This window comes from Pogoniulus pusillus, chromosome 6, assembly GCF_015220805.1.
Source record: "Pogoniulus pusillus isolate bPogPus1 chromosome 6, bPogPus1.pri, whole genome shotgun sequence".
NCBI classification, from domain to species: Eukaryota; Metazoa; Chordata; class Aves; order Piciformes; family Lybiidae; genus Pogoniulus; species Pogoniulus pusillus.
The window spans coordinates 29,730,091-29,756,914 of record NC_087269.1 but is presented as its reverse complement, the minus strand read 5'-3'; the positions used below and the strand labels follow the sequence as shown (position 1 = coordinate 29,756,914).

The 26,824-nt window shown below is 50.9% G+C and overlaps 1 protein-coding gene across 3 annotated transcripts in view; it reads right to left on the bottom strand.

The window, feature by feature from the left end:
• The window catches only part of CDH23 (cadherin related 23), a 370,794-nt gene that overhangs the window by 143,967 nt on the left and 200,003 nt on the right, over positions 1 to 26,824 (bottom strand). For all 3 annotated transcript variants that reach the window (XM_064145069.1, XM_064145066.1, XM_064145068.1), the window contains exon 11: positions 2,057 to 2,169. In XM_064145069.1, coding sequence (XP_064001139.1) covers positions 2,057 to 2,169 — 113 coding nt within the window. The remainder of the gene's footprint in view (positions 1 to 2,056; positions 2,170 to 26,824) is intronic.

Here is a 26,824-nt window from a genome sequence, read left to right as displayed (position 1 = left end):
CCCTCTCTTGCTTGATTTCTACTGGACTGAAACTAGGAAAGCCCAGACCAAGACGTGCCAGAGGTGGATGCAGATCTCTTCCCCTGTGCATAAAGCCCCACAGCACAACCTGTGTTTGGGATCATGAGGGGCTATTTCTTGTCCCTTTGACCCCCTCCGAACAGAGTACTGCACCTACCAAAATGAGATGGTGATGTGCTGGCTCCTGCTCTCCCAATCAATGACCCTTCCTACAATGCCGATTTTTCCCCACCCAGGCCAAGCAGAATCTATACTTCTAAATGTGTTTCCAACCAGCTGCCCAGCTTGGTATTGATTTTAATTACAGGGCTGTGAACAGAGCTGGGGAGCTGCTCTCAGGTGGGACTGGTGGGGTTGGAAGACCACGCTCCAGTGCTTTTTCTTGACGAGGCAACTTTCAGCATCGCTCCCTCCCCACCTCCCAGGCAGGTACAGACGATGCCCTGCTGCAGCACTCCCTGCTGACACGACAAGAACATTCCTGTTTCTTTTGGAAGTGAATGGTGGAAAGGAGGTTCAACTGGGGAAAATCTGGAAGAGGCACCAGCCTGCTGGACATTAACAGAACCCCCAGCAGGCTCTGGGAAGCGACTGGTTGGGGGCTCTGCTGTTTTCCAGTGGGCTTTGGGGCTTCTGCTGGGCTTTCCCAATGCTCACCTACTACACCTGTGGCCACAAGGCTCACCTGTGGCACCCTGCTACATTCCAGAAAGCCATGAGGATAAAAGTGGAGGCCTAAATAGTGTGGAATGACAGAAAAGGATTGGAAGCTAGAGAAAAAAAATGGATGACCAAAGAGACTGGGAGGCCAAAAGGTGTCTTGTCATCACCTTTGGCCTGCCCACTCTCTTTCAGCCCAACATCATATTTGGCACTTCACCTGTTTTCAGCCTACGACCACCTTTACACCTCCAACCCTTTTTGGACTTACCATTCCTTTTGAGCCTCCCTCCTCCTTTCATCCTCTCACCCTCTTTAGAATCACAGAATGTTAGAATCAGTCAGGGTTGGAAGAGACCATAAGGATCATCTAGTTACAATCTCCCTGCCATGGGCAGGGACACCCTACCCTAGATCAGGCTGGCCAGAGACTCATCCAGCCTGGCCCTAAACATCTTCAGGGATGGGGCCTCAACCACTTCCCTGGGCAACGTATTCCAGGGTCCCACCTCTCTCATGCTGAACAACTTCCTCCTCACGGCCAGGCTGAGGACTGCTAACACCTTGAGATTCCCATTCTCTGTTGGACCTACCATTCCCTTTCAGCCTCCCACCACCTTTTTGGTCTATCACTCCCCTTTTGGCCTCAAAACTTCTTCTGACCACTAACTGTCTTCTGGCCCTCCCAACACTTTGGACCTCCCATCCATTTTCAGCCTGCCATCTTCTTTTCACCTTCCACCACTTTTGGGGCTCCCACTCCCTTTCAACAGAATCACGGGTGGATAGGGATGAGAAGGGACATCTGTGCATCTTCTACTGCCCACCACATTACAAAACATTCCTAGTCTGGGGGAAGAAAGGTGGGAAATTAGCACAAGTCTGTTGCCTGAATGTATGTGTTGTCCTGTTTACAATCCTGGGGCAGCTGTATGCAAACACAGGAGATCAAGTTGGAGACGTACAGGGCACCAAGAATGACCTTATGCATTCATATAGAGGCAGCCAGAGTTTGGCCATCATACATTGGAGTAGGCTGCTCGGGGAGGTGGTGGAGGCACCGTCCCTGCTGGTGGTCTCAGAAAAGACTGGAGGGGGCACTTAGTGCCATGGTCTAGTTGACTGGCTAGGTCTAGGGGATTGGTTGGACTGGATGATCTTGGAGGCCTTTTCCAACCTGGTTGATTCTATGATTCTATGAGGGGGCTGTGTTGAACACCTCACCTGGCTGGGGAACAGCTCATCATGGTTCTGAGTGCCTACCGGAGCAATGTGTCCCAGGTTTGCTCCTCCACCTCAAAGAAGTTGTCCACAAGCAGGATGTCCTCCCTATCCTGCTTATCCAGAGCACACACTCAGATGAAGGAGGTCTCACCTTCACTGTGAGGATGAAGCCAGTGCTGTAGAAGGGGTTTTCCCGGTCCAGTGGCCCGTTCAGGGTTAAGGCTCCGCTGATGTAGTCCAGTGCAAAGATGCTGTTGGTGTTACCTGAGAAAAAAAATAACAGGCAGCTTGAGCACAAGCAGTTGGTATAGCTGATGCCAAAAAGTTCTGGGAATGACTCAGAGGGTGAAGTATGAGGGTATGAACCTCTTAATTCACTGGTTTCCATGCATGACCTGACCTGGTGCTTCAGAGACAGGCTTTACGGAGCTAGCCACAGGCTGCAGTGGGCTGGGTGAACTCTGCATATTATCTCAATGTGCTTTAGAATCATAGAATCAACCAGGTTGGAAGAGAATTCCAAGATCATCCACTCCAACCCAGCACCCAGTACTCTCCAATCAACTAGACCACGGCACTAAGTGCCTCAGCCAGGCTTCTCTTGAACACCTGCAGGCACAGCAACTCCACCACCTCCCTGGGCAGCCCATTCCAATGCCAATCACTCTCTCTGCCAACAACTTCCTCCTAACATCCAGCCTAGACCTCCCCCACCACAACTTAAGCCTCTGTCCTTTTCTGTTGCTGCTTGCCTGGCAGAAGAGACTAACCCCCAACTACCATTTAGGTAGTTGTAGACAGCAATGAGGTCAGCCCTGAGCCTCCTCTTCTGCAGGCTGCACACTCCCAGCTCCCTCAGCCTCTCCTCATAGAGCTGTGCTCCAGGCCTCTCACTAGCTTAAAATGTGGTCCTCTCCTCCACCCCATCTCAGGCTGAAAAGGATGCTTTCCTTCCAACAGCTGACAATGTGACGAACACTGCAGGCAGCTCAAGAGCTTCCAATCATTTGGGTTATAGAAATATGCAATGGCACAGCTAAAACCTTGTTCTCCCCTCTGCCCAACTGCACTGTGTCCCTGAGCTGGGTATGGCCTTGCTCTTAAAGTGGAAGGACATCAATCCAGGTTAATCAGAGAAAGATGCAGACAGATGACGCTCACAATTAATTCATCATGTTACAAGTGGAGCCTGTGTAGAGGATGGTAAAGGTCCACACATCTTCAAGGGGAGACCATGGAGTTCAAATGAAAGAATAACAGAGAAGCCACATGTGGCTCAGGAATGTTCCTAGCTGGAAGTAGTCAGAGGCAGGGAGATATTAGGGTAAGTCTCACAGGCACTTCACAGAATGGCAGAATGCGAGGGGTTGAAAGGGACCTCTGAAGATCATCTAGTCCAACACATTACTAAAGCAGGTACACCTGGATCAGGTTGCATAGGAACAAGTCCAGGTGGGCTTTGAAGCTCTCCAGAGAAGGAGACTCCACACCCTCTCTGGACAGCCTGTTATGGCAGTTATCACAGAATGTTAGGGACTGGAAGAGACCTCAAAAGGTCATCCAGTCCAACCCCCACTGCTGGAGCAGAGTCAGCTAGAGTAGGTCATACAGGAATGCATCCAGGTGGATTTTGAGTGTCTCCAGTGAGGGAGACTCCACAATCTATCATAGAATCAACCAGGTTGGAAGAGATCTCCAAGATCATCCAGTTCAACCTCGCACCCAGCCCTGGCCAATCAACCAGACCATGGCACTAAGTGCCTCAGCCAGGCTTTCATACAACACCTCCAGGCACGGTGACTCCACCACCTCCCTGGGCAGCCCATTCCAATGCCAATCACTCTCTCTGGCAAGAACTTCTGCCACTCTCACAGTGACAAAGTTTTTCCTTATGTTCACATGGAACCTCCTCTGCTCCAGCTTGCACCCATTGCCTCTTGTCCTACCATTGGAGATCACCGAGCAGAACCTGGTTTCATCCTCCCAGCACTGCCCTTCACATCTTTATAACCACAAGTGAGGTCACCCCTTGGCCTCCTCCAAGCTAAAGAGATCCATGATCTTGCCATGTGTTGACCCCAAAGAGCTGCCTTGTTTTCTTCTACTTAAGCCAAATTTGGTCTTACTTGCAAGCAACCAGACAAGGTGTTGTGGACAGTTGTGCTGCCTCTGTCATACATCCTATCTGCTGCCTCTGGAATTAGACACTCAGAGAGGTCTGAGACAACATTTGAGTCTCACAGCCAGCAGATGCTGAAAAGACGAATGTGCGGCACCAGGAATGCCCCTGTGGCAGCCCCAGGTGATCAGTCTGTCATACAGACAAAGAGAAGCAGTTGGTACATGGGGCTTGGGACACCTGACACTGTCCTCACACAATACCAGAGGAAGCTGCTGAATTAGTGATGACCAAGGAGGTTATAGGCAGGCATATGGCAACCCACACTACTCCCTTCATCCTCTCAGGGTATGCCAGAAGCCCTGATCCAGCCCCAAAGTGGAGTGAGGAAACCCTGTGAGTAGGCTACATTCATCCCACTCACAAATGAAAAACCCTCCTGTCTTCTCAATGCATCTCAGCAGGAAGGAAAACACACACACAACATTTGTCATTTCCCTAGAAGGGAGCTGCAAGACAGATCTGCTGCCGCACAAAGTTGTTTCCCATCACTCACCATCCACCTCACTCCCTTCCAATCCCCTGTTTAACCATGACTGCACCTTCTACATGGTGAACAAAGCTTCCAGGTCGAGCTCTCCCTCTCACCCAGCCCTGGGAGTCACTCTAGCTTTCATGAGCTGCTGGCTGCCAGCAGCTCCTCTCCTTCCCAGAGCGCTAAGTGCCATAGCACTTCCCTCCCTCGTTACATTCTGGGTACAAGATACTGCCAGGAAAGTTCTGATTGGACTCCAGAAGTAAATTTTTCCCTATGAGAACAGCTGGACTTTGGATCTGCTTCCCAAGGGAAGCAATGCATTGTCCTGCATTGTATGCCCTAGGAGGCCAAAAGAGCCAATGACATCCTGGCCTGCCTCAAGAAGTGTGGTCAGTAGGACAAGGGAGGTTCTTCTGCCCCTGGACTCAGCATTGCTCAGGCCACAGCTTGAGTGCTGTATCCAGTTCTGGGCTCCTCAATTCAAGAGAGATGTTGAGGTGCTGGAAGGTGTCCAGAGAAGGGCAATGAAGGTGGTGAGGGACCTGGAGCACAGCCCTGTGAGGAAAGGCTGAGGGAGCTGGGGGTGTGCAGCCTGCAGAAGAGAAGGCTCAGGGCAGACCTCATTGCTGTCTACAAGTACCTGAAGGGAGGCTGTAGCCAGGTGGGGTTGGTCTCTTCTGCCAGGCAAGCAGCAACAGAAGAAGGGGACAGAGTCCCAAGTTGTGTCAGGAGAGGTCTAGGCTGGCTGTTAGGAGGAAGTCGTTGGCAGAGAGAGTGATTGGCATTGGAATGGGCTGCCCAGGGAGGTGGTGGTGTCTCTGTCCCTGGAGGTGTTGTATGAAAGCCTGTCTGAGGCACTTAGTGCCATGGTCTGGTTGACTGGCCAGGGCTGGGTGCTAGGTTGGAGTGGCTGAGCTTGGAGGTCTCTTCCAACCTGGTTGATTCTATTAGAGCAGATTCAGCAGGGTCCCATCTCAGTCAAACAATACTACTACCTAGAAAGGTTGGACCAGATGATCCTCAGGGTCCCTTCCAACCCAGCAATCTGTGATACAGAGGCCTTACAACTTCTTCTAGGACCAAATGCTTCCCATTTCTGTCCTTGGTGCTCTTTTCTCTCCATCTTCAATGGCTCATTGACTGCTAGCCAGCTTAATGAAATGATGCATGGCTACTTAAAATATTAGCAGCAGCAGCCTGGCTTTTTTTTCAATCTAACTTTGGAGGCCACACATGAAGATCTCCAGTCTCCTCCTTTGGTCAATTCCCCTCTTTAAATCTTGGCTTCCAACCTTTGGTCTTTAATTTATGGCTGACTCTTGAGGAAACTTCTTCTGATACCACCTTTGAAGGACACTGCGTGAGATGTACTGAATGGTGCTGCAAGGTGTTGGAATGCTTCAGGATGCTACGTTGCCATGGTAAAAGTGCATGAAGGGGATCTTGGTACTCTCCCCCCTCGTAAAAAGTGTCATAAAATGTCTTTTTAATTACAAAATACCATTCTGTGGACAAGGATCTGTAAACATAGAGGCCAATAGTTTTTAGAGGAGATAGGAGCAGAGAATGGTTTTGGTTGGAAGAGACTTTTATAGGTCATCAAGTTCAACTGTTAACCCAGCAGGGCTAAGTCCACTACTAAAACATGACCCCCAGTACCACATCTCAACAGCTACTAAATCTCTTCAGGATGAGGACTCCACCAGTCCCTGGGAAGCCTGTTCCAGGGCTTCAACAATCCTTTGGGGAAGATTTTTTTCCCCTAATCACAGGATGTTAGGAGTTAGAAGGAGCCTCCACAGATCATCCAGTCCAATCCTCCTGACAGAGCAAGACCATAGACTCTAGTGAAGGTTGCACAGGAACACATCCAGACAGCTCTTGAAAGTCTTCATGATGTCTCTGGGGAGCCTGCTCCAGTGCTCCGCTGGGGACAGAGTGGCTGAGAGCAGCCAGGAAGAAAGGGACCTGAGGGTACCGGTAGATAGTAGCTGAAGATGAGGCAGCAGTGTGCCCAGGTGGGCAGCAGTGCCAATGGCATCCTGGCCTGGATCAGGAAGAGTGTGGCCAGCAGGACAAGGGAGGTTCTTCTGGCCCTGTACTCAGCACTGCTCAGGCCACACCTTGAGTGCTGTGTCCAGTTCTGGGCTCCTCAATTCAAGAGAGATGTTGAGGTACTGGAAGGTGTCCAGAGAAGGGCAAGGAAGCTGGTGAGGGGCCTGGAGCACAGCCCTGTGAGGAGAGGCTGAGAGAGCCGGGGGTGTGCAGCCTGGAGAAGAGAAGGCTCAGGAGTAACCTCACTGCTGTCCACAACTCCCTGAAGGGAGGCTGTAGCCAGGTGGGGTTGGTCTCTTCTGCCAGGCAACCAGCAAGAGAACAAGGGAACACTGTCTCAAGTTGTGCCAGGGGAGGTCTAGGCTGGGTGTTAGGAGAAAGCTGTTGTCAGAGAGAGTGATTGGCATTGGAATGGGCTGCCCAGGGAGGTGGTGGAGTTGCTGTCCCTGGAGGTGTTGTATGAAAGCCTGGCTGAGGCACTTAGTGCCATGGTCTGGGTTGATTGGCCAGATCTGGGTGCTAGGTTGAACTGGCTGAGCTTGGAGGTCTCTTCCAACCTGCTTGATTCTATGATTCTATGATTCCATGTGTGGATACATGGACAGCAGCAGCTCCTACACCCACCACAGCTGGCTAGGCTACTGAGAAGGCAGGGCTGGATTGCTGTAGTCCATTCAGAGTGTTTTTCCAGGCTCATTGAGGAACGGATGGTGGCACAGGCATCAACCTGGAGAAACACTGCTATTACGAGGGGTTTTATAGTTGAAGACCGTAATGTTTAATTGCCCTCAGCCAACGCTCTCATGGTTTAAAAAGGCCATTAAAAATGCTGGCTCAGGCCCAGAAAAAGAGGAAGGGGAAAAAAAAAGAGACAGGAGGAAAAAAAAAGAGACAAGGAAAAAAAAAAAAAGACATTGAGGTCTCCTCCTTCCTCCCAACCCCTCTGGCTTTTGAGCATCATTCCAATCCCTAGGAGGGATAGATGCTGTGACGGTTTGGGTGTTACCTGCCCCCCACCAACATGTGAAAATCACCCAGACTAGACTCAGTGGTTCTGGAAATTGAATGAAGCTTTATATTTACAGCTTAGCACAAGATACACACAGGTTATGTACAATCTATACAGCTATGGACAGGAACATACAAGGTAAAAAGGTAATACAGAAACACAGCAGCCCTCCCAGAAACCTGAGTCCCCAGGAGGGGCTCTCAACCACCCTTTCATCTTCCTTGCACCCCTCTACCTTACTCAAGACTTTGCCTTATGCTCAAGGTAGCTTGGAGGGTCGGCCAGGAGGGCTAGGAAGCAGATGGCAGGTTAGGTTAGACAGAGAAGTTCGGCCCCAGAGAGACAGAGAGAGAGAGCAACTCTGCTACCTATATTTACATTCTTGTTCTTATACATCTCAGCAAGCCTATGAGTGCAGTAGCCATCACCATTGTTTCTTTTTCACAGCCTGTAATCTAGTTCTTCTCACCAAAACACTCTAGCTAGGCTCAAACTAACACAGATGCTCAGCTCCCATGAAGAGCTACCTGTCAGGGAAAGGAAGCTGATTCCCCCATGCAGGAAAATTTTCCTTCCCCTCATCTGCGAGAAGGGTTTGCTTGGATCTGGGAGATTTAGGCTGGAGGTGAGGAGAAAGTTCTTCACTGAGAGAGTCATTGGACACTGGAATGGGCTGCCGGGGAGGTGGTGGAGTCGCCGTCCCTGGAGCTGTTCAAGGCAAGGTTGGACGTGGCACTTGGTGCCATGGTCTAGCCTTGAGCTCTGTGGTAAAGGGTTGGACTTGATGATCTGTGATGTCTCTTCCAACCCTGATGATACTGTGATACTGTGAAAACGCCCTGGCTTGTGTGCTAGTTTGAAGCCAGCTAGAATGTTTTGGTGAGAAGAATTAGATTACAGGCTGTGAAAGGGAAACAATGGTGATGGCTACTTCACTCATAGGCTTGTTGAGATATATAAGAGCAAGAATGTAAATATAGATAACAGAGTCGCTCTCTGTCTGGGCTTTGGGCTGCATCTCTCTCTAACCTAACCTGCCGTCTCTGTGCCTAATCCATCTGCTTCCTAACCCCCTGGCCGACCCTCAAAACTACCTTAAACATAAGGCAAGATCTGGGATAAGGTAGAGAGGGGTCGGAGAAGGTGGAAGGGCAGTTGAGAGCCCCTCCTGGGGACTCAGGTTTCTGGGAGGGCTGTTGTGTTTCTGTATTACCTTTTACCTTGTATATTTGTGTCTATAGCTGTATATATACTGCACATATCTGCTTGTATCTTGTGCTAAGCTGTAAATACAAAGCTTCATTCAACTTCCAGAGCTGCTGAGTCTAGTCTGGGTGATTTCCAAAGTGTGGGGGGGGGCGGGTAACACCCAAACCATCAGAGCTTGCTAAGCCACTCCAACTTGGAGCGGGTGACTTTCATGAGATGTGAAAGGGGAACCCATCACACACCTTGTGCCGGGTAATTGATTAATCAGAATGTGCTCCGTCAGGGCTCCTCGGCACTGAAATAGATGCTGTTGGATGTGGTTCATGGAGTCAGCAACAGACACAGTTATCACTGTATAAATAGTCCGTCAGCTGCCGTGACCACCTCGCTGAGCTTCACCTTGAGTTTCTGCCCCTCTGTGTGAGTTGCGGGGAGGAGTGCCGGGGCAGACGCCTTGCCCCCAGGTTTAAATTCAAAGGGAACAAGTTGGAGGGGTTAATACAACCAGAGCCTTATTTCTTCAGAGAAATCACAGACACATCCAGGTTGGAAAAGCCCCTCAGGATCACCAAGTCCAACCTAGAACCCTACTCTACAAGATTCACCTTAAACTGCATCGCTAAGCACCACATCCAAACAACCTTTAAACATATCCAGAGTGGGTGACTCAACCACCTCCCTGGGCAGCTCATTCCAGTGCCTGACTGTCCTCTCCATGAAAAACCTTTTCCCAGTGTCCAATCTAAACCTCCCCAGTCTCAGCTTCAGGCCGTTCCCCCTTGTTCTGTCTCCAACTACCTGTGAGAAGAGACCAGCAGCAGCCTCTCCACAATGTCCCTTCAGGTAGCTGTAGACAGCTAATGAGGTCTTCCCTCAGTCTACTCTTTTTCAAACTAACCACCCTCAGCTCCCTCAGTCTATTCTCCAGTCTATTCTCTAGCTTCATTGCCCTCCTGTGGACTTGCTCCAGCACCTCCACAACTCTCTTGCATTTTGGTGCCCAAAACTGAACACAATACTCGAAGTCTGGCTTCACCAAAGCTGAGTACAAGGGGAAAATCACCTCCTTACTCCTGCTGGCCACATTCTTTGCTCTGTCTGAAATGAAGGTGCTCTAGAAAACTGCACCTGTTCCTCCTACCCTGCTCTTTGGGTTGATCTTAGAAACATAGAATGGTCTGGGTTGGAAGGGATCTCCAAGGATCACCTAGTCCAACTCCCCTGAAGTCAGCAGAGGCATCTTCAACTAGATCAGGTTGCCCAGAGCACTGTAGATCCTCACCTTGACTAGTTCCAGGGATGGGGCTTCACCCACATACCTGGTCAGGCCACACCTTGAGTGCTGTGTCCAGTTCTGGGCTCCTCAATTCAAGAGAGATGTTGAGGCGCTGGAAGGTGTCCAGAGAAGGGCAAGGAAGGTGGTGAGGGGCCTGGAGCACAGCCCTGTGAGGAGAGGCTGAGGGAGCTGGGGGTGTGCAGCCTGCAGAAGAGGAGGCTCAGGGCTGACCTCATTGCTGTCTACAACTCCCTGAAGGGAGGCTGTAGCCAGGTGGGGTTGGTCTCTTCTGCCAGGCAAGCAGCAACAGAAGAAGGGGACACAGTCTCAAGTTGTGCCAGGGGAGGTCTAGGCTGGATGTTAGGAGGAAGTTGTCAGAGAGAGTGATTGGCATTGGAATGGGCTGCTCAGGGAGATGGTGGAGTTGCTGTGCCTGGAGGTGTTGAAGCCAAGCCTGGCTGAGGCACTTAGTGCCATGGTCTGCTTGATTGTAGAGGGCTGGGTGCTAGGTTGGACTGGCTGAGCTTGGAGGTCTCCTCCAATCTGCTTGATTCTATGATTCTGTGATTCCCTGAGCATCTTCTTCACAGAAGATGCAGCTCTGTGGGAGCTCGTCCCACACCCCCCAGCTGTGTGGGACAAGCAACTCCAGCCCACAGCTGCATGCCAGCACAACTCCACACAGGCCTGCTTTACAAACAGGCATTTAGCATCCTTCCCAAAAGATTCAATTGCCCATTCTGACACGAGCAGCAGAATGTCTGATCTCACAGAGCCACAAAAGGAGCTTGGATTAACAGCTTGCACGGCTCCCTTTTTTAGAACCCAATGTACAGTAGAGGAAAATAAAAGGAAGGATTTATCACTTGAGGTGCAATCCCCTTCCTGAAGCCCACAGGAGTTGGGGCTGGGTGCCAGAGAGGAGAACAGAGCCCAAAGAGTTTAAAGGTTCCTGCTCTGAGGGTAATTCATCACATGAAAGGATGCTGAGTCTAAGACTACAACCTCTATTCCTCCACATCATCTAAGACACGCTCAGAGGGAAGAAAAATCACCAGCCCTGCCTGGTTTGGCCTTTTTTTCTGCCAGCTTTTCCCCTGTTCCATGAATCTAACCCTAAAACCTGCTACGGGAGAGCAACCAACAGCTGGATCATGAGTCAAGACAGCAAAACAGACCCATCAGGAGCACATGAATGGTGTACACTGTAATGTGCCCAGTAACAAGTCTGAATCAGCTTTTAACATAAACCCCACGTCTCCAGGCTCAACACCTTCCCCAAACCATCTCAGAACCAGCTGTTTTCTCTAGCCCCCAGCACGAACAGAGGCAGTGAAGGTTTATTCTCCTCCAGTGGCTGCCAACATTTTGAATACACATTAAATCCCAGGAAGTTAGGTAGGAACTCCCAGAAATGAAAACAAACCCTACCCTTTTAGCTCCATATTTACACATAAACAAGAATGTATGGGTTTAATTACTGGAGACAGTTTGCTGGCAGACCACCTGCCATGCAAATCGTTATCCCAACCATGCCTCTTCCCAGTGGTTTCTGGACTGCTAGGAAGCCAGAGTAAGATGCCAATATCAGAGAATCAGAGAATGTTAGGGGCTGGAATGAAGGATCCTGAACGCACATCCAGCCCAACTCCCCTGCCACAGCAGGATCACCTAGACCAGGTCACACAGGAACGCACTCAGGTGGGTCTTGAATATCTCCAGAGAGGGAGACTCCGCAACCTCCCTGGGCAGCCTGCTCCAGTGTTCTGTCATGCTCACAGGGAAAACAAATTCCCTCACATTTCCATGGAATGTCCTATGCCTCAACTGAGAATTATAGAATCATAGATTCAACCAGGTTGGAAGAGACCTCCAAGCTCAGCCAGTCCAACCTATCACACAGCCCTGTCCAATCAACTAGACCATAGAATCATAGAATTAACCATTTTGGAAGAGACTTCTAAGCTCATCCAGTTCAATCTAGCACCCAGCCCTGTCCAGTCGACCAGACCATGGCACTAAGTGCCTCAGCCAGGCTTTGCTTCAACACCTCCAGGCACAGCAACTCCACCACCTCCCTGAGCAGCCCATTCCAATGCCAATCACTCTCTCTGCCAACAGCTTCCTCCTAACATCCAGCCTAGACCTCTCCCATTGCCATTGCCAGCCTATACTTCCACCCACTGCCACTTGTCCTGTCACCGGGCATCACCGAGCAGAGCCTAGCTCCGTCCTCTTGGCACTTTCCCCCGATATCTTTATAAACATGAGTGAGGCCACCCCTCAGTCTCCTCCTCTCCAAGCAGAAGAGCTCCATCTCCCTCAGTCTCTCCTTGTAAGGAAGATGTTCCACTCCTATGATCATCTTTGTGGCTCTGTGCTGGACTCTATCCAGCAGTTCCCTGAGATCCTTCTTAGAATCATAGAATCAGCCAGAGTTGGAAGGGACCACAAGGATCGTCCAGTTCCAACCCCCCTGCCATGTCCAGGGACACCCTACCCTAGAGCAGGCTGCACACAACCTCATCCAGCCTGGCCTTAAACACCTCCAGCCATGGGGCCTCAACCACCTCCCTGGGCAACCCATTCCAGCCTCTCACCACTCTCATGATCAACAACTTCCTCCTCACAGCCACTCTCAATCTCCCCACCTCCAGCTTTGCTCCATTCCCCCTAGTCCTGGCACTCCCTCACAGCCTAAAAAATCTCTCCCCAGATTTTTTGGAGGCCTCCTTCAGATCCTGGAAGGCCACAAGAAGGTCACCTGGGAGCCTCCTCTTATCCAGGCTGCACAGCCCCAACTCTTTCAGTCTGTCCTCACAGCAGAGCTGCTCCAGCCCTTTGAGCATCCTCCTGGCCCTGCTCTGGACACACTCCAGCATCTCCACATCCCTCTTGTTCTAGGGGCTCTGGAACTGGATGCAGTACTGCAGGCGAGGTCTCAGCAGAGCACAGTAGAGGGGGAGAATCACCTCCCTGGCCCTGCTGGCCACACTTCTGCTGCAGCCCAGGCTCTGCTTGGCTTTCTGGGCTGCAAGTGCACACTGCTGGCTCCTGTGGAGCTTCTTCTCCCACAGCACCCCCAAGTCTCTCTCCTCAGGGCTGCTCTCCAGCCACTCACTGTCCAGACTGCATTTGTGCTTGGCATTGCCTCCACCCAGCTGCAGGACCCTGCCCTTAGTCTTGTAGAAGCTGCTGAGGTTGGCTTGTGCCCACCTCTGCAGCCTGTCCAGGTCCCTCTGGATGGATCCCTGCCCTCCTGCCTGTCTGCTGCAGCACACAGCTTGGTGTGGTCAGCAAACTTGCTGAAGCTGCACTCAATGCCTCTGTCCATGGCACCCACAAAGATGTTGAGCAAGACTGGTGCCAGGACTGATCCCTGAGGGACTCTGCTTGTCCCTGGCCTCCACTTGGCTATGGAGCCATTGACAGCCACTCTTTGGGTGCAGCCATCAAGCCCGTTCTTTATCCATCTAGTGGTTCTTTAACTGAGGGGCCCAAAACAGGGCACAATATTCCAGATGCAGCCTCACTAGGGCAGAGTAGAGGCAGCATCATTAGTGGCAGGGAGGAAGAAGGGGAACAACCAAGCCAAGAAAAGCAGGGCTGTGGCCACAGCTGCCATCGCTCCTCTGTGCCGCCGAGCCCCCTTGCACTGGCAGGGTGGAGGAACAGCCTTTGATGAATAACACTGCGTGAGGGGCACTTTTCCACCCATCAGCGTGTCCTCCTACAGAAATGTTCTGCTATGATGGCTGCCTTTAAATCATGTTGGAAGGCCCTCCCAGCAGGTGGAATTTATGAGGACTTTAACACCCTGGTAGTTCACCGAGTGATTGGGATGTGGGCAAAAAGAGCTGGCGCAGGCCAACTAACACTGGGGAGATTAAAACTAGCAGGTCCTGCCTCCGAGGATCCTCCCTGATGTCTGCTTTAAAGGGCTCCAGGAAGTGTTTTGCTTTGATGCCTTTATTAAGTGAGGTCGAAAAACAAAAGGAGGTGTCAGCAGATGAGGGCTGGGAGACCTCTTTCACTACTTAACTTTACTTCAAGGCATTGTGCTGCACATTCAAAAGGAAGGCAGTGGGGGACTCCAGATCTAGTAAGACCATGTGAAACATGTTCTGAGAGCTGCTACACTGTTTTTTGGTGTAGATGATATTTTATTCCCTAGAGGAAAACCCAGAAGAAAGATGACAAACTGAAAGAGTTGGGGCTGTTCAGCCTGGAGAAGAGAAGGCCAGCAGGGCCAGGGAGGTGATTCTCCCCCTCTGCTTCACTCTGCTGAGACCCCACCTGGAGTACTGCATCCAGTTCTGAAGCCCCATTCCAAGAAGGATGTGGAGATGCTGGAGTGTGTCCAGAGCAGGGCCAGGAGGATGCTCAGAGGGCTGGAGCAGCTCTGCTGTGAGGACAGACTGAAAGAGTTTGGGTTGTGCAGTTTGCAGAAGAGGAGGCTCCCAGGTGACCTTCTTGTGGCCTTCCAGGATCTGAAGGGGGCCTCCAAAAAATCTGGGGAGGGACTTTTTAGGGTGTCAGGGAGTGCCAGGACTAGGGGGAATGGAGCAAAGCTGGAGGTGGGGAGATTCAGCCTGGAGGTGAGGAGGAAGTTGTTCACTGTGAGACTGGTATGGGTTGCCAGGGAGGTGATTGATGTCCTGTGCCTGGAGGTGTTTAAAGCCAGGCTGGATGAGGCTGTGGGCAGCAGGGTAGGGTGTCCCTGGGCATGGCAGGGGGGTTGGAACTGGCTGATCCTTGTGGTCCCTTCCAACCCTGACTGATTCTGTGAGCCTAATAATTCTTTTCAGACATGCTTCCCCTCTCACTTTTGTAACTCACGCTCCTGCTACACTGTGGAAACAGTGATTTTTAATGGATGCTTCCCTTGGGATGCACCAGCTCTTTAGCAACAGAGCACTTGGCCAAAACCTGCATCAGTGTCCTAGAATAATCAACTTTGGTTGAAAAAGCCCTGTCCTAAGAGTTTGGGAAGAGCACTAAGGAGCAGCTCACCATCTGAAAGCCCCATGCTCCCTCCCCTGTCTCCTGCAGGACTTTCCAAGTCCAGGGAAGGACATATGGATCGCCCTAGTGCAATCTACCCTTGGCCATCCATCACTGCTCCTGAAACCTGTCAAGCAGGCAGAGATTGACGGTTCGCTCCTCTTGCAGAGCCCCGGGACCCTCTCCCCTGATTCAAGCCTTTGATTCCTGCTCCAGCAGCAGAGGTCACCTTCACACCTTCGTGAGGGAGACAAACTCTCCTGAGCGTCCTGGAAATAGCTGAAACCCAAAGTTTAACTCTAGCAAGCAAAGTGCAAGACTGCAGTCATACAAGAGGTTTTCCTAACAAGAGCTCGAGGGCCAGACTCTCCTCCTCCTCCTTCTCCTGCCTATTAATTAAATTGCCATTTAACTCAGGAGGAATAAAATCCTTCCCTTAAGGAGCCAAAAGGATTCCCCACGCCCCAGGCGACGCGCGGCGGCAGCCGACGCGGACACAATGCGGTCGGCGGGGCTGATCCTGCCGAGAGCGTCGGGATCCCAGTGGGGAAATCAATCTCTGTTAGAGCAGAGAGTTCCCCTAAATGAAAAAGCCTTATCTAGAACAGGTCGTGTTATACAACAAGTCACTCGCTTTGCCTGGGAAATGAAAGATGATGAGGCAGAGTCCCCGAGTACAGAGGCTATCTCCATAAATCTGCCAAAAAGGAACTGCGGATTACTTTGCTGGATTAATTATCTGTCCTTCAAACAGAGTCCTGACCTCAGTGGCTGAGCATCTCCAACCTGTCAAAGCAGCTGGGGGAGCTGGAGAGGGAGGGGTTTTTATAGGGTGCCAGCCACAGGCTTTCTGCACCCTCCTTTTCCCCTGGGAAAAGGAGTCGAAATACCCATGGGAGCAACTGGAACCCTGGCACTGACCAACCTCTCATAGAATCTTACAGACACAGAATCATTTAGATTGGAAAAGCCCTGCAAGATCATTGAGTCAAAACATTAACCCAGCACTGCCTAATTACCACTAAACCATGACACAGAATCATAATCAAGCAGGTTGGAAGAGACCTCCGAGATCATCCAGTCCAAACTCATCATAGAATCATCATCATAGAATCAACCAGGTTGGAAGAGACCTCCAAGCTCAGCCAGTCCAACCTCATCATAGAATCATCATCATAAAATCAACCAGGTTGGAAGAGACCTCCAAGCTCAGCCAGTCCAACCTAGCACCCAGCCCTGGCCAGTCAACCAGACCATGGCACTAAGTGTCTCAGCCAGGCTTGGCTTCAACACCTCCAGGGACAGAGACTCCACCACCTCCCTGGGCAGCCCATTCCAATGCCAATCACTCTCTCTGCCAACAACTTCCTCCTAACATCCAGCCTAGACCTCCCCTGCCACAACTTGAGACTGTGTCCCCTTCTTCTCTTGCTGCTTGCCTGGCAGAAGAGACCAACCTGGCTACAGCCTCCCCGCAGGTAGTTGTATGTCCCTCAGCACCATATCAGGGCTTTGAAATCCTTCCAGGGATGATGACTCCACCTCTGCATTGGGCTGCCTGTTCCAGAGCTTGACAATCCTTTCAGGGAAGAAATCTTTCCTGATATCCAACCTAAATCTCTCCCAGTGCAAACAGAGGCTGTTTCCTCTTGTCCTGTCCCTCGTTACTTGGGAAAAGAGACCAACTGCTTTCAGGGAGTTGTAGAGAGAAGTAAGGTCTGCCCTCAGCCTCTTTCTCCAGGCAGAACCCCAGCTCCCTCATCCACTCCTCACAAGCTGTCATGGTTCACTCACACAGCTGCTTACACAGCTCCCCACCACTTCCCCCTGCCGGTATGGGAGAAGTAAAATCAGGAGAAAAAGACACGACCCAGTGGGTTGAGATCAGGAGAGTTCAACACAACAGCACAAAGAGATAACAACAATCAGGGAGAACAACACTGCAAGAGTCAACATCAAACCATGTTCCCAAGTGCCAGGTCCACATGCTGGGACTTCCAGAGACAGTGACTCAATCATTGCCCTAGGCAGACCACTCCAAAGTTTGTGAACCCTTTCAGTGAAGAAATATTCCCTAACATCCGTCTTGAACTTCCCCTGGCACAACTTGTAACCATTTTCTCTAGTCCTGCCACTTGCCACCAAGGAGAAGTGGCTGCTCCTTCCTCACTCCAACTGCCCTTCAGGTAGCTGTAGAGATCCAGAAGTTCTTCCCTCAGCCTCCTCTTCTCCAGACTGAACAACCTCAGCTCCCTCAGGCTCTCCTTGTAGGACATGTGCTCTATTTCTCCCATTTATTGTAGCCCTGTGTAGGACTCCACACAGCAGCCTTCCACCTTCATCTTCTACTCAGCCTTCACCTTCTACTGAAGTGAGTGTGGAGGAGGGCAAGGAAGCAGGTGAGGGGCCTGGAGAATAAATCTAAGAGCAACTGAGACAGCTGGGGATGGTAAGTTTGAAGAAGAGGAGGCTGAGGGGAGACCTCATCACTGTTTACAGCTACCTGAAATGACACAGTGGAGGGGTTGGTGCTGGTTTCTTCTCACAGGTAAATAGTGATAAAACAAGATCATAGAATCACAGAATCAACCAGGTTGGAAGACACCTCCGAGAACATCCACTCCAACCTAGCACTCAGCCCTGGCCAATCCAGGGACAGCGATTCCACCACCTCCCTGGGCAGCCCATTCCAATGCCAATCACTCTCTCTGCCAACAACTTCCTCCTAACATCCAGCCTAGACCTTAGCTTTCTCAGATTGGAAAAGACCTCCAAGATCATCGAGACCAGTTGTTAGTTTCACACTGACAAGTCCTTGACTAAACCAAAGCCCTCAACATCTCATCACTAGGAATCACTCTGCTTGTAAAGGACCACCAGCATCAGCCAGTCCAACCTTCATCCCAGCAGCCTTCATCACCAGACCACAGCTTCAAGCACCACACCCACTCTTTTTTTTAAACACCTCCAGGGATGGAGACTCCACTACCTCCCTGGGCAGCCTCCCCTGGCGTAACTTGAGACTGTGTCACCTTGTTCTGTTGCTGCTTGCCTGGCAGAAGAGACCAACCCCACCTGGCTACAGCCTCCCCTCAGGTACTTGTAGGCAGCAATGAGGTCAGCCCTGAGCCTCCTCTTCTGCAGGCCAAACACCCCCAGCTCCCTCAGCCCCTCCTCACAGGGCTCTGCTCCAGGCCCCTCACCAGCTTTGTTGCCCTTCTCTGGACACCTTCCAGTATCTCAACATCTCTCTTGAATTTAGGAGCCCAGAACTGTACACAGAGAATGGCCTCAAGCTGCAGCTGGGTAGGTTTAGACTGGAGAAAAAAAAATCCTCTCAAGAGTGGTCAGGCATTGGAATGAGCTGCCCAGGGATGGTCTGGAGTCACCAACCCTGGATGTGTTTAAAGGTCAGTTGAATGTGGTGCTTGGGGATAGAGTTCAGGGGTGACCCTTGTAGAGTAGGGTTATGGCTTGGACTTGGTGATCCTGAGGATCTTTTCCAACCTGAATGTTTCTGTGATTCTGTAATTCAGTATTTTCCCACAAGGCCACAGGACTCACCACTGAACAGGACATGTTGCTTCTGGCACTTCTCAGCACATGTTACCTTCCCCTTTTTCTGGTGGCATCCCAAAATCTTTACCATATGATTGGTTTGTGACCATTTCCAAGGTTCCTGGACTGCCAGGGCTGCCTGTTTGAGCCTGCTGCCTTATCAAGTGCAATCCACATACTTCATGTGGCAGCAGTTGCATGTTGGGTAGAAGATGGGTAGAGAAGGCCTTTTCTTTGAACATCCAGCCCAGCACTGGCAGTCAGGGTGCTGTGCCTCAGTACCAACCACTTCTGAGGCAGTGCCATCTCCATATGCTGCCTATCTCTCTGTTTCAGTTGGAATGAAGCTGGTCCCAGATCCTTTGTATTCCTGACTTCAAAACCATAGGGATCAGCCTCAGGTCTATTTGTGTGCTCTCTGTCAAAGGCTCCAGGTAGGACCACTCTTTCCCATTGCAGTGTGGAGCACATTTTTTAACATCTTGCCCTGCCTGAACTGGCCTGAGGGCTACTGCATCCACTTTTGGAGCCCTTATTCCAAGAGAGATATGGAGATGCTGGAGTGTGTCACAGAAGGGCCGGGAGGATGCTCAGAGGGCTGGAGCAGCTCTGCTGTGAGGACAGACTGAAAGAGTTGGGGCTGTGCAGTCTGCAGAAGAGGAGGCTCCCAGGTGACCTTCTTGTGGCCTTCCAGGATCTGAAGGGGGCCTCCAAAAAAGCTGAGGAGGGACTTTTGAGGCTGTGAGGGAGTGCCAGGACTAGGGGGAATGGAGCAAAGCTGGAGGTGTGGAGATTGAGCCTGGATGTGAGGAGGAAGTTGTTGATCATGAGAGTGGTGAGAGGCTGGAATGGGTTTCCCAGGGAGGTGGTTGAGGCCCCACGGCTGGAGGTGTTTAAGGCCAGGCTGGCTGAGGCTGTGGGCAGGCTGCTCTAGGGTAGGGTGTCCCTGGCCATGGCAGGGGGGTTGGAACTAGATGATCCTTGTGGTCCCTTCCAACCCTGACTGATTCTATGATTCTACTGAATGAACCATCTCCTGTTTCATTTGCTCAGCAGCTCGTTGCTGCTCAAGGCTGCTCCTTATAAGACTTGTGCTCTAGATTCTTCACAGGCATGCTGCAGCACCTCAATGTCCTTATTGGAGCGAGGAGCCTGAAACCGCACCCAGTATTCAAGCCTGTTGGCACAAAGGGTTTGAATTGCAAAGGTCTCTGCATGGATTTGTTCTCATCTCCTTAGGAAGCGTGGGGTAAAAAGGTGCACTTTTCCCTGGAGTTACAACACTCACGTTAGAAGGAAGGGGCAAAAAGGGAATAACTTTTCACTCTAGGACATAGAAATGATTCCCAGGACAAGCAGCCACAGCCATGACACAGCTAGATCAGGGCTCCTCTGTCATTTCAGCCTTAACAGCTTTGTAAACTGGGGGCATAAAGTTAAAACTTAAAGTCTTATTTTATGTGGTTATGGTTAATCTTTTAGTTTTATTGTTTTCCTGTCACTGGAAGACCTTGTGCTGGAGATAGCTGTATAAATAAGAGCTGCTGCAGCATATCCTCAGGCACAGCTACCTGAGGGGTGGGGCTGAACAGGGCACCAGCAATTCCAAACTCACTTTGCTACCCCTCCTCCAAATCACAACAATGATTTAAGCTCTTGATACTGAAAGGGTGATAAGATAAACACCCAGGCTGCTTCTCAGCTCTCTTGTTGCTGAGGTTTTCAACCCCAGAAGGTGAAAATCAGACCAGCCACCTACAAACCCTGTGCCCCAAAACCTGGGAGGGGCATCACCCATCCCTGCTGTGACATGGGATCAGCATCAAAAGAATCATAGAATCAACCAGGTTGGAAGAGACCTCTAAGATCATCCAGTCCAACCTAGCACCCAGCCCTGGCCAGTCAATAGGATCAACCAGGTTGGAAGAGAGCTCCAAGGTCATCACTGCTTCCTCTGGTAAGAGGGAGCTGAAGAGTCAGGTGTAGTTGCCACCTCCACAGGCCATTTCCACTTTTGCTTACAGTCAGGGGTGGGGCTGAAAAGGGCACCAGCAATTCCAAATTCATTTTGCTACCTCTCCTCCAAATCACAACAATGATTTAAGCTCTTGATAGTGAAAGGATGATAAACACCCAGGCTGCTTCTCAGCTCCCTTGTTGCTGGGGTTTTCGTTTTCAACCCCAGAAGGTAAAAGTCAGACCAGCCACCTACAAACCCTGTGCCCCAAAACCTGGGAGGGGCATCACCCATCCCTGCTGTAACATGGGACCAGCATCAACAGAATCATAGAATCAGCCAGGTTGGAAGAGACCTCTAAGATCATCCAGTCCAACCTAGCACCCAGCCCTGGCCAGTCAACAGAATCATAGAATCAACCAGGTTGGAAGAGACCTCCAAGATCATCACTGCTTCCTCTGGTTGGAGGGAGCTGAAGAGCCAGGTGTAGCTGCCACCTCCACAGGCCATTTCCACTTTTGCTTACAGTCAGTTTCTAATTTAATTTGCTTCCCCATTCCCATATGTTAGGCCATTTCTTTTTGCAAAATTGCCATAAAAATTTGCCAGCTCAGGCACAAAAATCTGCTCGCTGACCTTTACCATCATGATTGAGGATAATGACAAATTAATTAGGCTTTCCCTGCTCTGCCAAAAAAACATTGCTTGCCTTGGGTGAGCAGGGGTTTGGAGGTGTGCTAGCTGCTGGTTTCCCAGGGCTGGACCGTCAGACACCAGGAGACAACACCTCCTTTCCAAAGCAAGAAGCAAAGGATGGAAAGCACAGCACCAGATAATGCCTTGAGCAGAAGAGAGGAGGTGTTCTCAACTGGCCTCACCAAAAAAAAGAGGTTTGTTTCATAACCATATTTACTTTGCCCTTGGCCACAGCCTAGCAGCTGAATAGAGCTGGTAAACTGACACTAGCAACTAGCTCTGAACTGGAGCATCTCTGTGGGGAGGAAAGGCTGAGAGACCAGGGGATGGTTAGTCTGGAGAAGAGCAGCCTGAGAGGGGATCTGATCAATGATCATTAATAGATAAAGGGCAGGGGACAAGAGGATGGGGCCAAACACTTGTCAGTAGTGCCCAGTGACATAATAAGGAGCAACAGGCACAAACTGGAACGCAGAAGGATCCATCTGAACAGGAGGAAAAACGTTTTTGTGTGAGCATGCTGGAGCCCTGGAGGAGGCTGCCCAGAGAGGTGGAGGAGTCTCCTTCTCTGGAGAGATTCATAAAATCAGTCAGGGTTGGAAGGGACCACAAGGATTATCCAGTTCCAACCCTCCTGCCATGCCCAGGGACACCCTACCCTAGAGCAGGCTGCACACAGCCTCAGCCAGCCTGGCCTTAAACACTTCCAGCCATGGGGCCTCAACCACCTCCCTGGGAAACCCATTCCAGCCTCTCACCACTCTCACAGTGAAAAACTTCCTCCTCATCTCCAGGCTCAGTCTCCCCACCTCCAGCTTTGCTCCATTCCCCCTAGTCCTGGCACTCCCTCACAGCCTCAAAAGTCCCTCCCCAGCTTTTTCAGATCCTGGAAGGCCACAAGAAGGTCACCTCGCAGCCTCCTCTTCTCCGGACAGAACATCCTCAACTGTTTCAGTCTGTCCTCACAGCAGAGCTGCTCCAGCCCTCTGAGCATCCTCCTGGCCCTTCTCTGGACACACTCCAGCATCTCCACATCTCTTTTGGAACTAGGGGCTCCAGAACTGGATGCAGTACTGGAGGTGAGGTCTCACCAGGGCAGAGTAGAGAGGGAGAATCACACTGGCTGGCCTCCTCTTCTGATGCAGCCGAGGCTCTGCTTAGCTTTCCAGGCTGCAAAATTCCAAACCCACCTGGCCATTGTGATCCTGGGCGACCTGCTCTGTCTGACCCAGCTTTAGCAGGAGGATTGGACTAGATCATCCTCACAGGTTCCTTCCAATCTTTACCCTTCTGTGACTCTGATGTCTGGCTTCAAGGATTTCAGAGACCAAAGCAGGGTGAGGAGGAAGCAGGAGGCAGTAGTGGCCATCTGCGGTTGCCCCTTGGTCTGTACACAAACTGATCCTGCCCAGCACCACTGCTCTGTGAGACACTGCTGTGAGAGGAGAAAGTCTCCCAGTCAGTTGTGAAAACACTCTGCAATTTTCATGTTTGGGCAAAGAAAGATAAATAATGCAAAGCAGTTTAAGCACTCTTTGATGTGTTCTGCCTGATTCTCCGATAGGAGAGCTGCCCCCTGCCACGCAGGACCAGGGGCAGAGATTAAGCTCCTGGCACATGCAAGCAGGAGCCAGCCTGTTTGCAGTGATCTGCTGTCACTCTGCACCCTGCTGCCACCAGGATGCTGCAGCCTGCCTGGCTCCCTTCCACTGTTCCTCTCCCCAGCCAGGCTCCCTAGCAAAGGGAACTCATGGCTTTTTTTTTTTTTGCAGGAAAACCAAAGCTAGACATGCAAATAAGAGCATGCATGGATATTCTGAGGCCTGAGGTTCTATTTCCTTCATTCAGCAGAGCAGCTGTGACCATGAGAAGTGCAGAAATCCTGATGCTACCATTCCTTTATCAAATTAACCCTCTGTGATTCTTTCTGTATGTTTAAACACCTCATAGGACCACAGAATCAACCAGGTTGGAAGACATCTCCAAGAACGTACACTCCAACCTAGCACCCAGCCCTGTCCAGTCAACCAGACCATGGCACTAAGTGCCTCAGCCAGGCTTTCATACAACACCTCCAGGCACAGCAACTCCACCACCTCCCTGGGCAGCCCATTCCAATGCCAATCACTCTCTCTGACAACAACTTCCTCCTAACAGCCAGCCTAGACCTCCCTTGCTACAACTTCAGACTGTGTCCCCTTGTTCTGTTGGTGGTTGCCTGGCAGAAGAGACCAACCCCACCTGGCTACAGCCTCCCTGCAGGGAGTTGTAGGCAGCAATAAGATCACCCTCAGCCTCCTCTTCTGCAGGCTGCACACCCCCAGCTCCCTCAGCCTCTCCTCACAGGGCTGTGCTCCAGGCCCCTCACCAGCTTCATTGCCCTTCTCTGGACACCTTCCAGCACCTCAACATCTCTCTTGAATTGAGGAGCCCAGAACTGGACACAGCACTCAAGCTGTGGCCTGAGCAGTGCTGAGTACAGGGGCAGAAGAACCTCCCTTGTCCTGCTGGCCACACTCTTCCTGAGCCAGCCCAGGATGCCATTGGCTCTGCTGCCCACCTGGGCACACTGCTGCCTCATCTTCAGCTACTCTCTACCAGCACCCCCAGGTCCCTTTCTGCCTGGCTGCTCTCAGCCACTCTGTCCCCAGCCTGTAGTGCTGCTTGGGGTTGTTGTGTTAAGCTGTCTTGGAGATCCAGAGCTGTTTGTAGTGCACCTGTGCTGAGCAGGGAAAATTAGATACCTGCAGCATCACTCACATTGAGTGAGAAGAGGGTGTCTGGACAGGAGAAGGGTGATAATCCAGCTTCTGATTATTTCCAGGCTTTGAGCTGCATGAGGTTTCTATAAGATGAAGGCTTTTACCATCCTCACAGAGGTTCATCAAGCTCTGCAAAATTAGTTTGAGGTTTCAAGTCCAGCCTTCAGTGAAGAGGGTCCATATCAGACCCATGAAAGTCCCTGCTGCACTTTGGCCAGGTGATACAAGCAATCTGAGGGAACCTCTCAGTTAATTCATTCCCAAATGTTAGAATAAATTGCAGAGGGAATTAGAAGGATAAATAATCCTTGCATCTTCAAAGGCAGACTGACCTGAATACTTTCAGTCAGGATCAGCAGACTTGAAAGTCAGGGTGAAAACACCTTGACCCTAGAGGTTGATTAAAATACCCTTTGAAATGGTAAGGCTTTGAGAAAGAGACACTGGAAAACGATTTCCACATGGATAGCTCGAAGCATGTGGCATGTAGAGGAGAGGAGGCACTGCTGCTGTGAAGATCATCCTCACCAAAAGCAGTGCCAGAAACAGTCACAACCTTGACCCACCACAGTGATTCCCTCACTTCTGGGCTACCTTGAGTTAGCCTGCCTGTTCCAGAGGCGTAAACCCACCCAGTGGGCATAAAAGCCTGCCTTGGGTATGGCAGAGGCTTGCTGACCTCAGGGTGTCTTAAATGAGGCACCCCCCAGCCCCCCAGATTCACAGATCCACAGACTGCACTGGGTTGGAAGGGACCCTCAATGATCATCTTGTTTGACCCTCCCTGCAATGAACAGGAACATCAAGTTGTGCTGGGGGGAGGTCTAGGCTGGATGTTAGGAGGAAGCTGTTGGCAGAGAGAGTGATTGGCATTGGAATGGGCTGCCCAGGGACGTGGTGGAGTCACTGTCTCTGGAGGTGTTCAAGGAAAGACAGGATGAGGCACTTGGTGCCATGGTCTAGTTGAATGGATAGGGCTGGGTGCTAGGTTGGACTGGCTGATCTTAGAGGTCTCTTCCAACCTGCTTGGTTCTATGATTCTACGATCTCCATCACTATCAGGTTGCCCAGGGCTATGTTGAGTCTGAACTTGAATGTCTCCAGGGCTAGGGCCTCAACCAAATTTGCCTTTCCAAAACCAGCTATGTTTTATCTGGAAACACCTACCCACACCACTCTGCTCCTGTCTTTTCTGCCATTAGAAGAGCCTGATAAAAAAAAAAACCAAAAACATTTGGGCTTGTGAGTCTACAAAGAGGATGTCTCCCAGGAGCAGGGAGGTCATTCTGCCCCTGCACTCTGCACTGGTTAGACCACACCTTGAGTACTGTGTTCAGTTCTGGGCCCCTCAGTTTAGGAGGGACATTGAGATGCCTGAGCGTGTCCAGAGAAGGGCGACGAGGCTGGGGAGAGGCCTTGAGCACAGCCCTACGAGGAGAGGCTGAGGGAGCTGGGATTGGTTAGCCTGGAGAAGAGGAGGCTCAGGGGTGACCTTATTGCTGTCTACAACTACCTGAGGAGTGGTTGTGGCCAGGAGGAGGTTGCTCTCTTCTCTCAGGTGGCCAGCACCAGAACGAGAGGACACAGCCTCAGGCTGCACCAGGGGAGATTTAGGCTGGAGGTGAGGAGAAAGTTCTTCACTGAGAGAGTCATTGGACACTGGAATGGGCTGCCCAGGGAGATGGTGGAGTCGCCATCCCTGGGGCTGTTCAAGGCAGGATTGGACGTGGCACTTGGTGCCATGGTCTAGCCTTGAGCTCTGTGGTAAAGGGTTGCACTTGATGATCTGTGAGGTCTCTTCCAACCCTGATGATACTGTGAAAATCAAAAGCATCAAACAGCTCTGACCTTTGTTTGAAAGCTAATTCTCTGGGTGTCTTAGTGCCAGAAGGTCAAAGGAGAGGATTCTGTCTCTCTGCTCCACTCCACTGAGACCTCACCTGCAGTGCTGGGTCCAGCTCTGGAGTTCTCAGCACAGAAGAGAGATGGAACTAATGGAGTAGAGTCTGAACTTGAATGTCCCCAGGGCTAAGGCCTCAACCAAATTGGCCTTTCCAAGAACACAGCTATGTTTTATCTGGAAACACCTACCCACACCATCCTGCCCCTTTCTGAGGAGGCTGACAAACATTTGGACTTGTGAGGCTACAAGAATGTCTCCAGAATCAAAAGCATCAATCAGCTCAGACAGACTTTTGTTTTGAAAGCTAAGTCTCTGGGCATCTTGATACCAGAAAGTCAAAGGAGAGGATTCTGCCTATCTGCTCCACTCAGTGCAACCCCCACCTCCAGTGCTGGGTCCAGCTCTGCAGTTCTCAGTGCAGAAGAGAGATGGACCTATTGGAGTAGAGTCAGAAGAGACCACAGCTATGATGGAAGGGCTGGAAGCACTCTGCTGTGAGGACAGGCTGAGAGAATTGGGATTGTTTAACCTAGAGAAGAGAAGGCTCCAAAGGAGACCTTCCGGTAGCCTATCTGTACTTAGAGGGGCAGATTAGAAAACTAGGGACAGACTTTTGATCAGGGCCTGCTGTGGCAGGCCAAGGGGTGATGGTTTGAAACTAAAACAGAGACATTCTGACTGGAGAGAAGTTAAAAATGTTTTACACTGAAGGTAGTGAGATGCTGACCCAGGTGGCCCAGAGAGGTAGCAGAATCTCCATCCCTGGAAGTATTCCAGGTCATGTTCTTTGGAGATCTGAGCAACCTGCTCTAGTGGTAATTATAGAAACACAG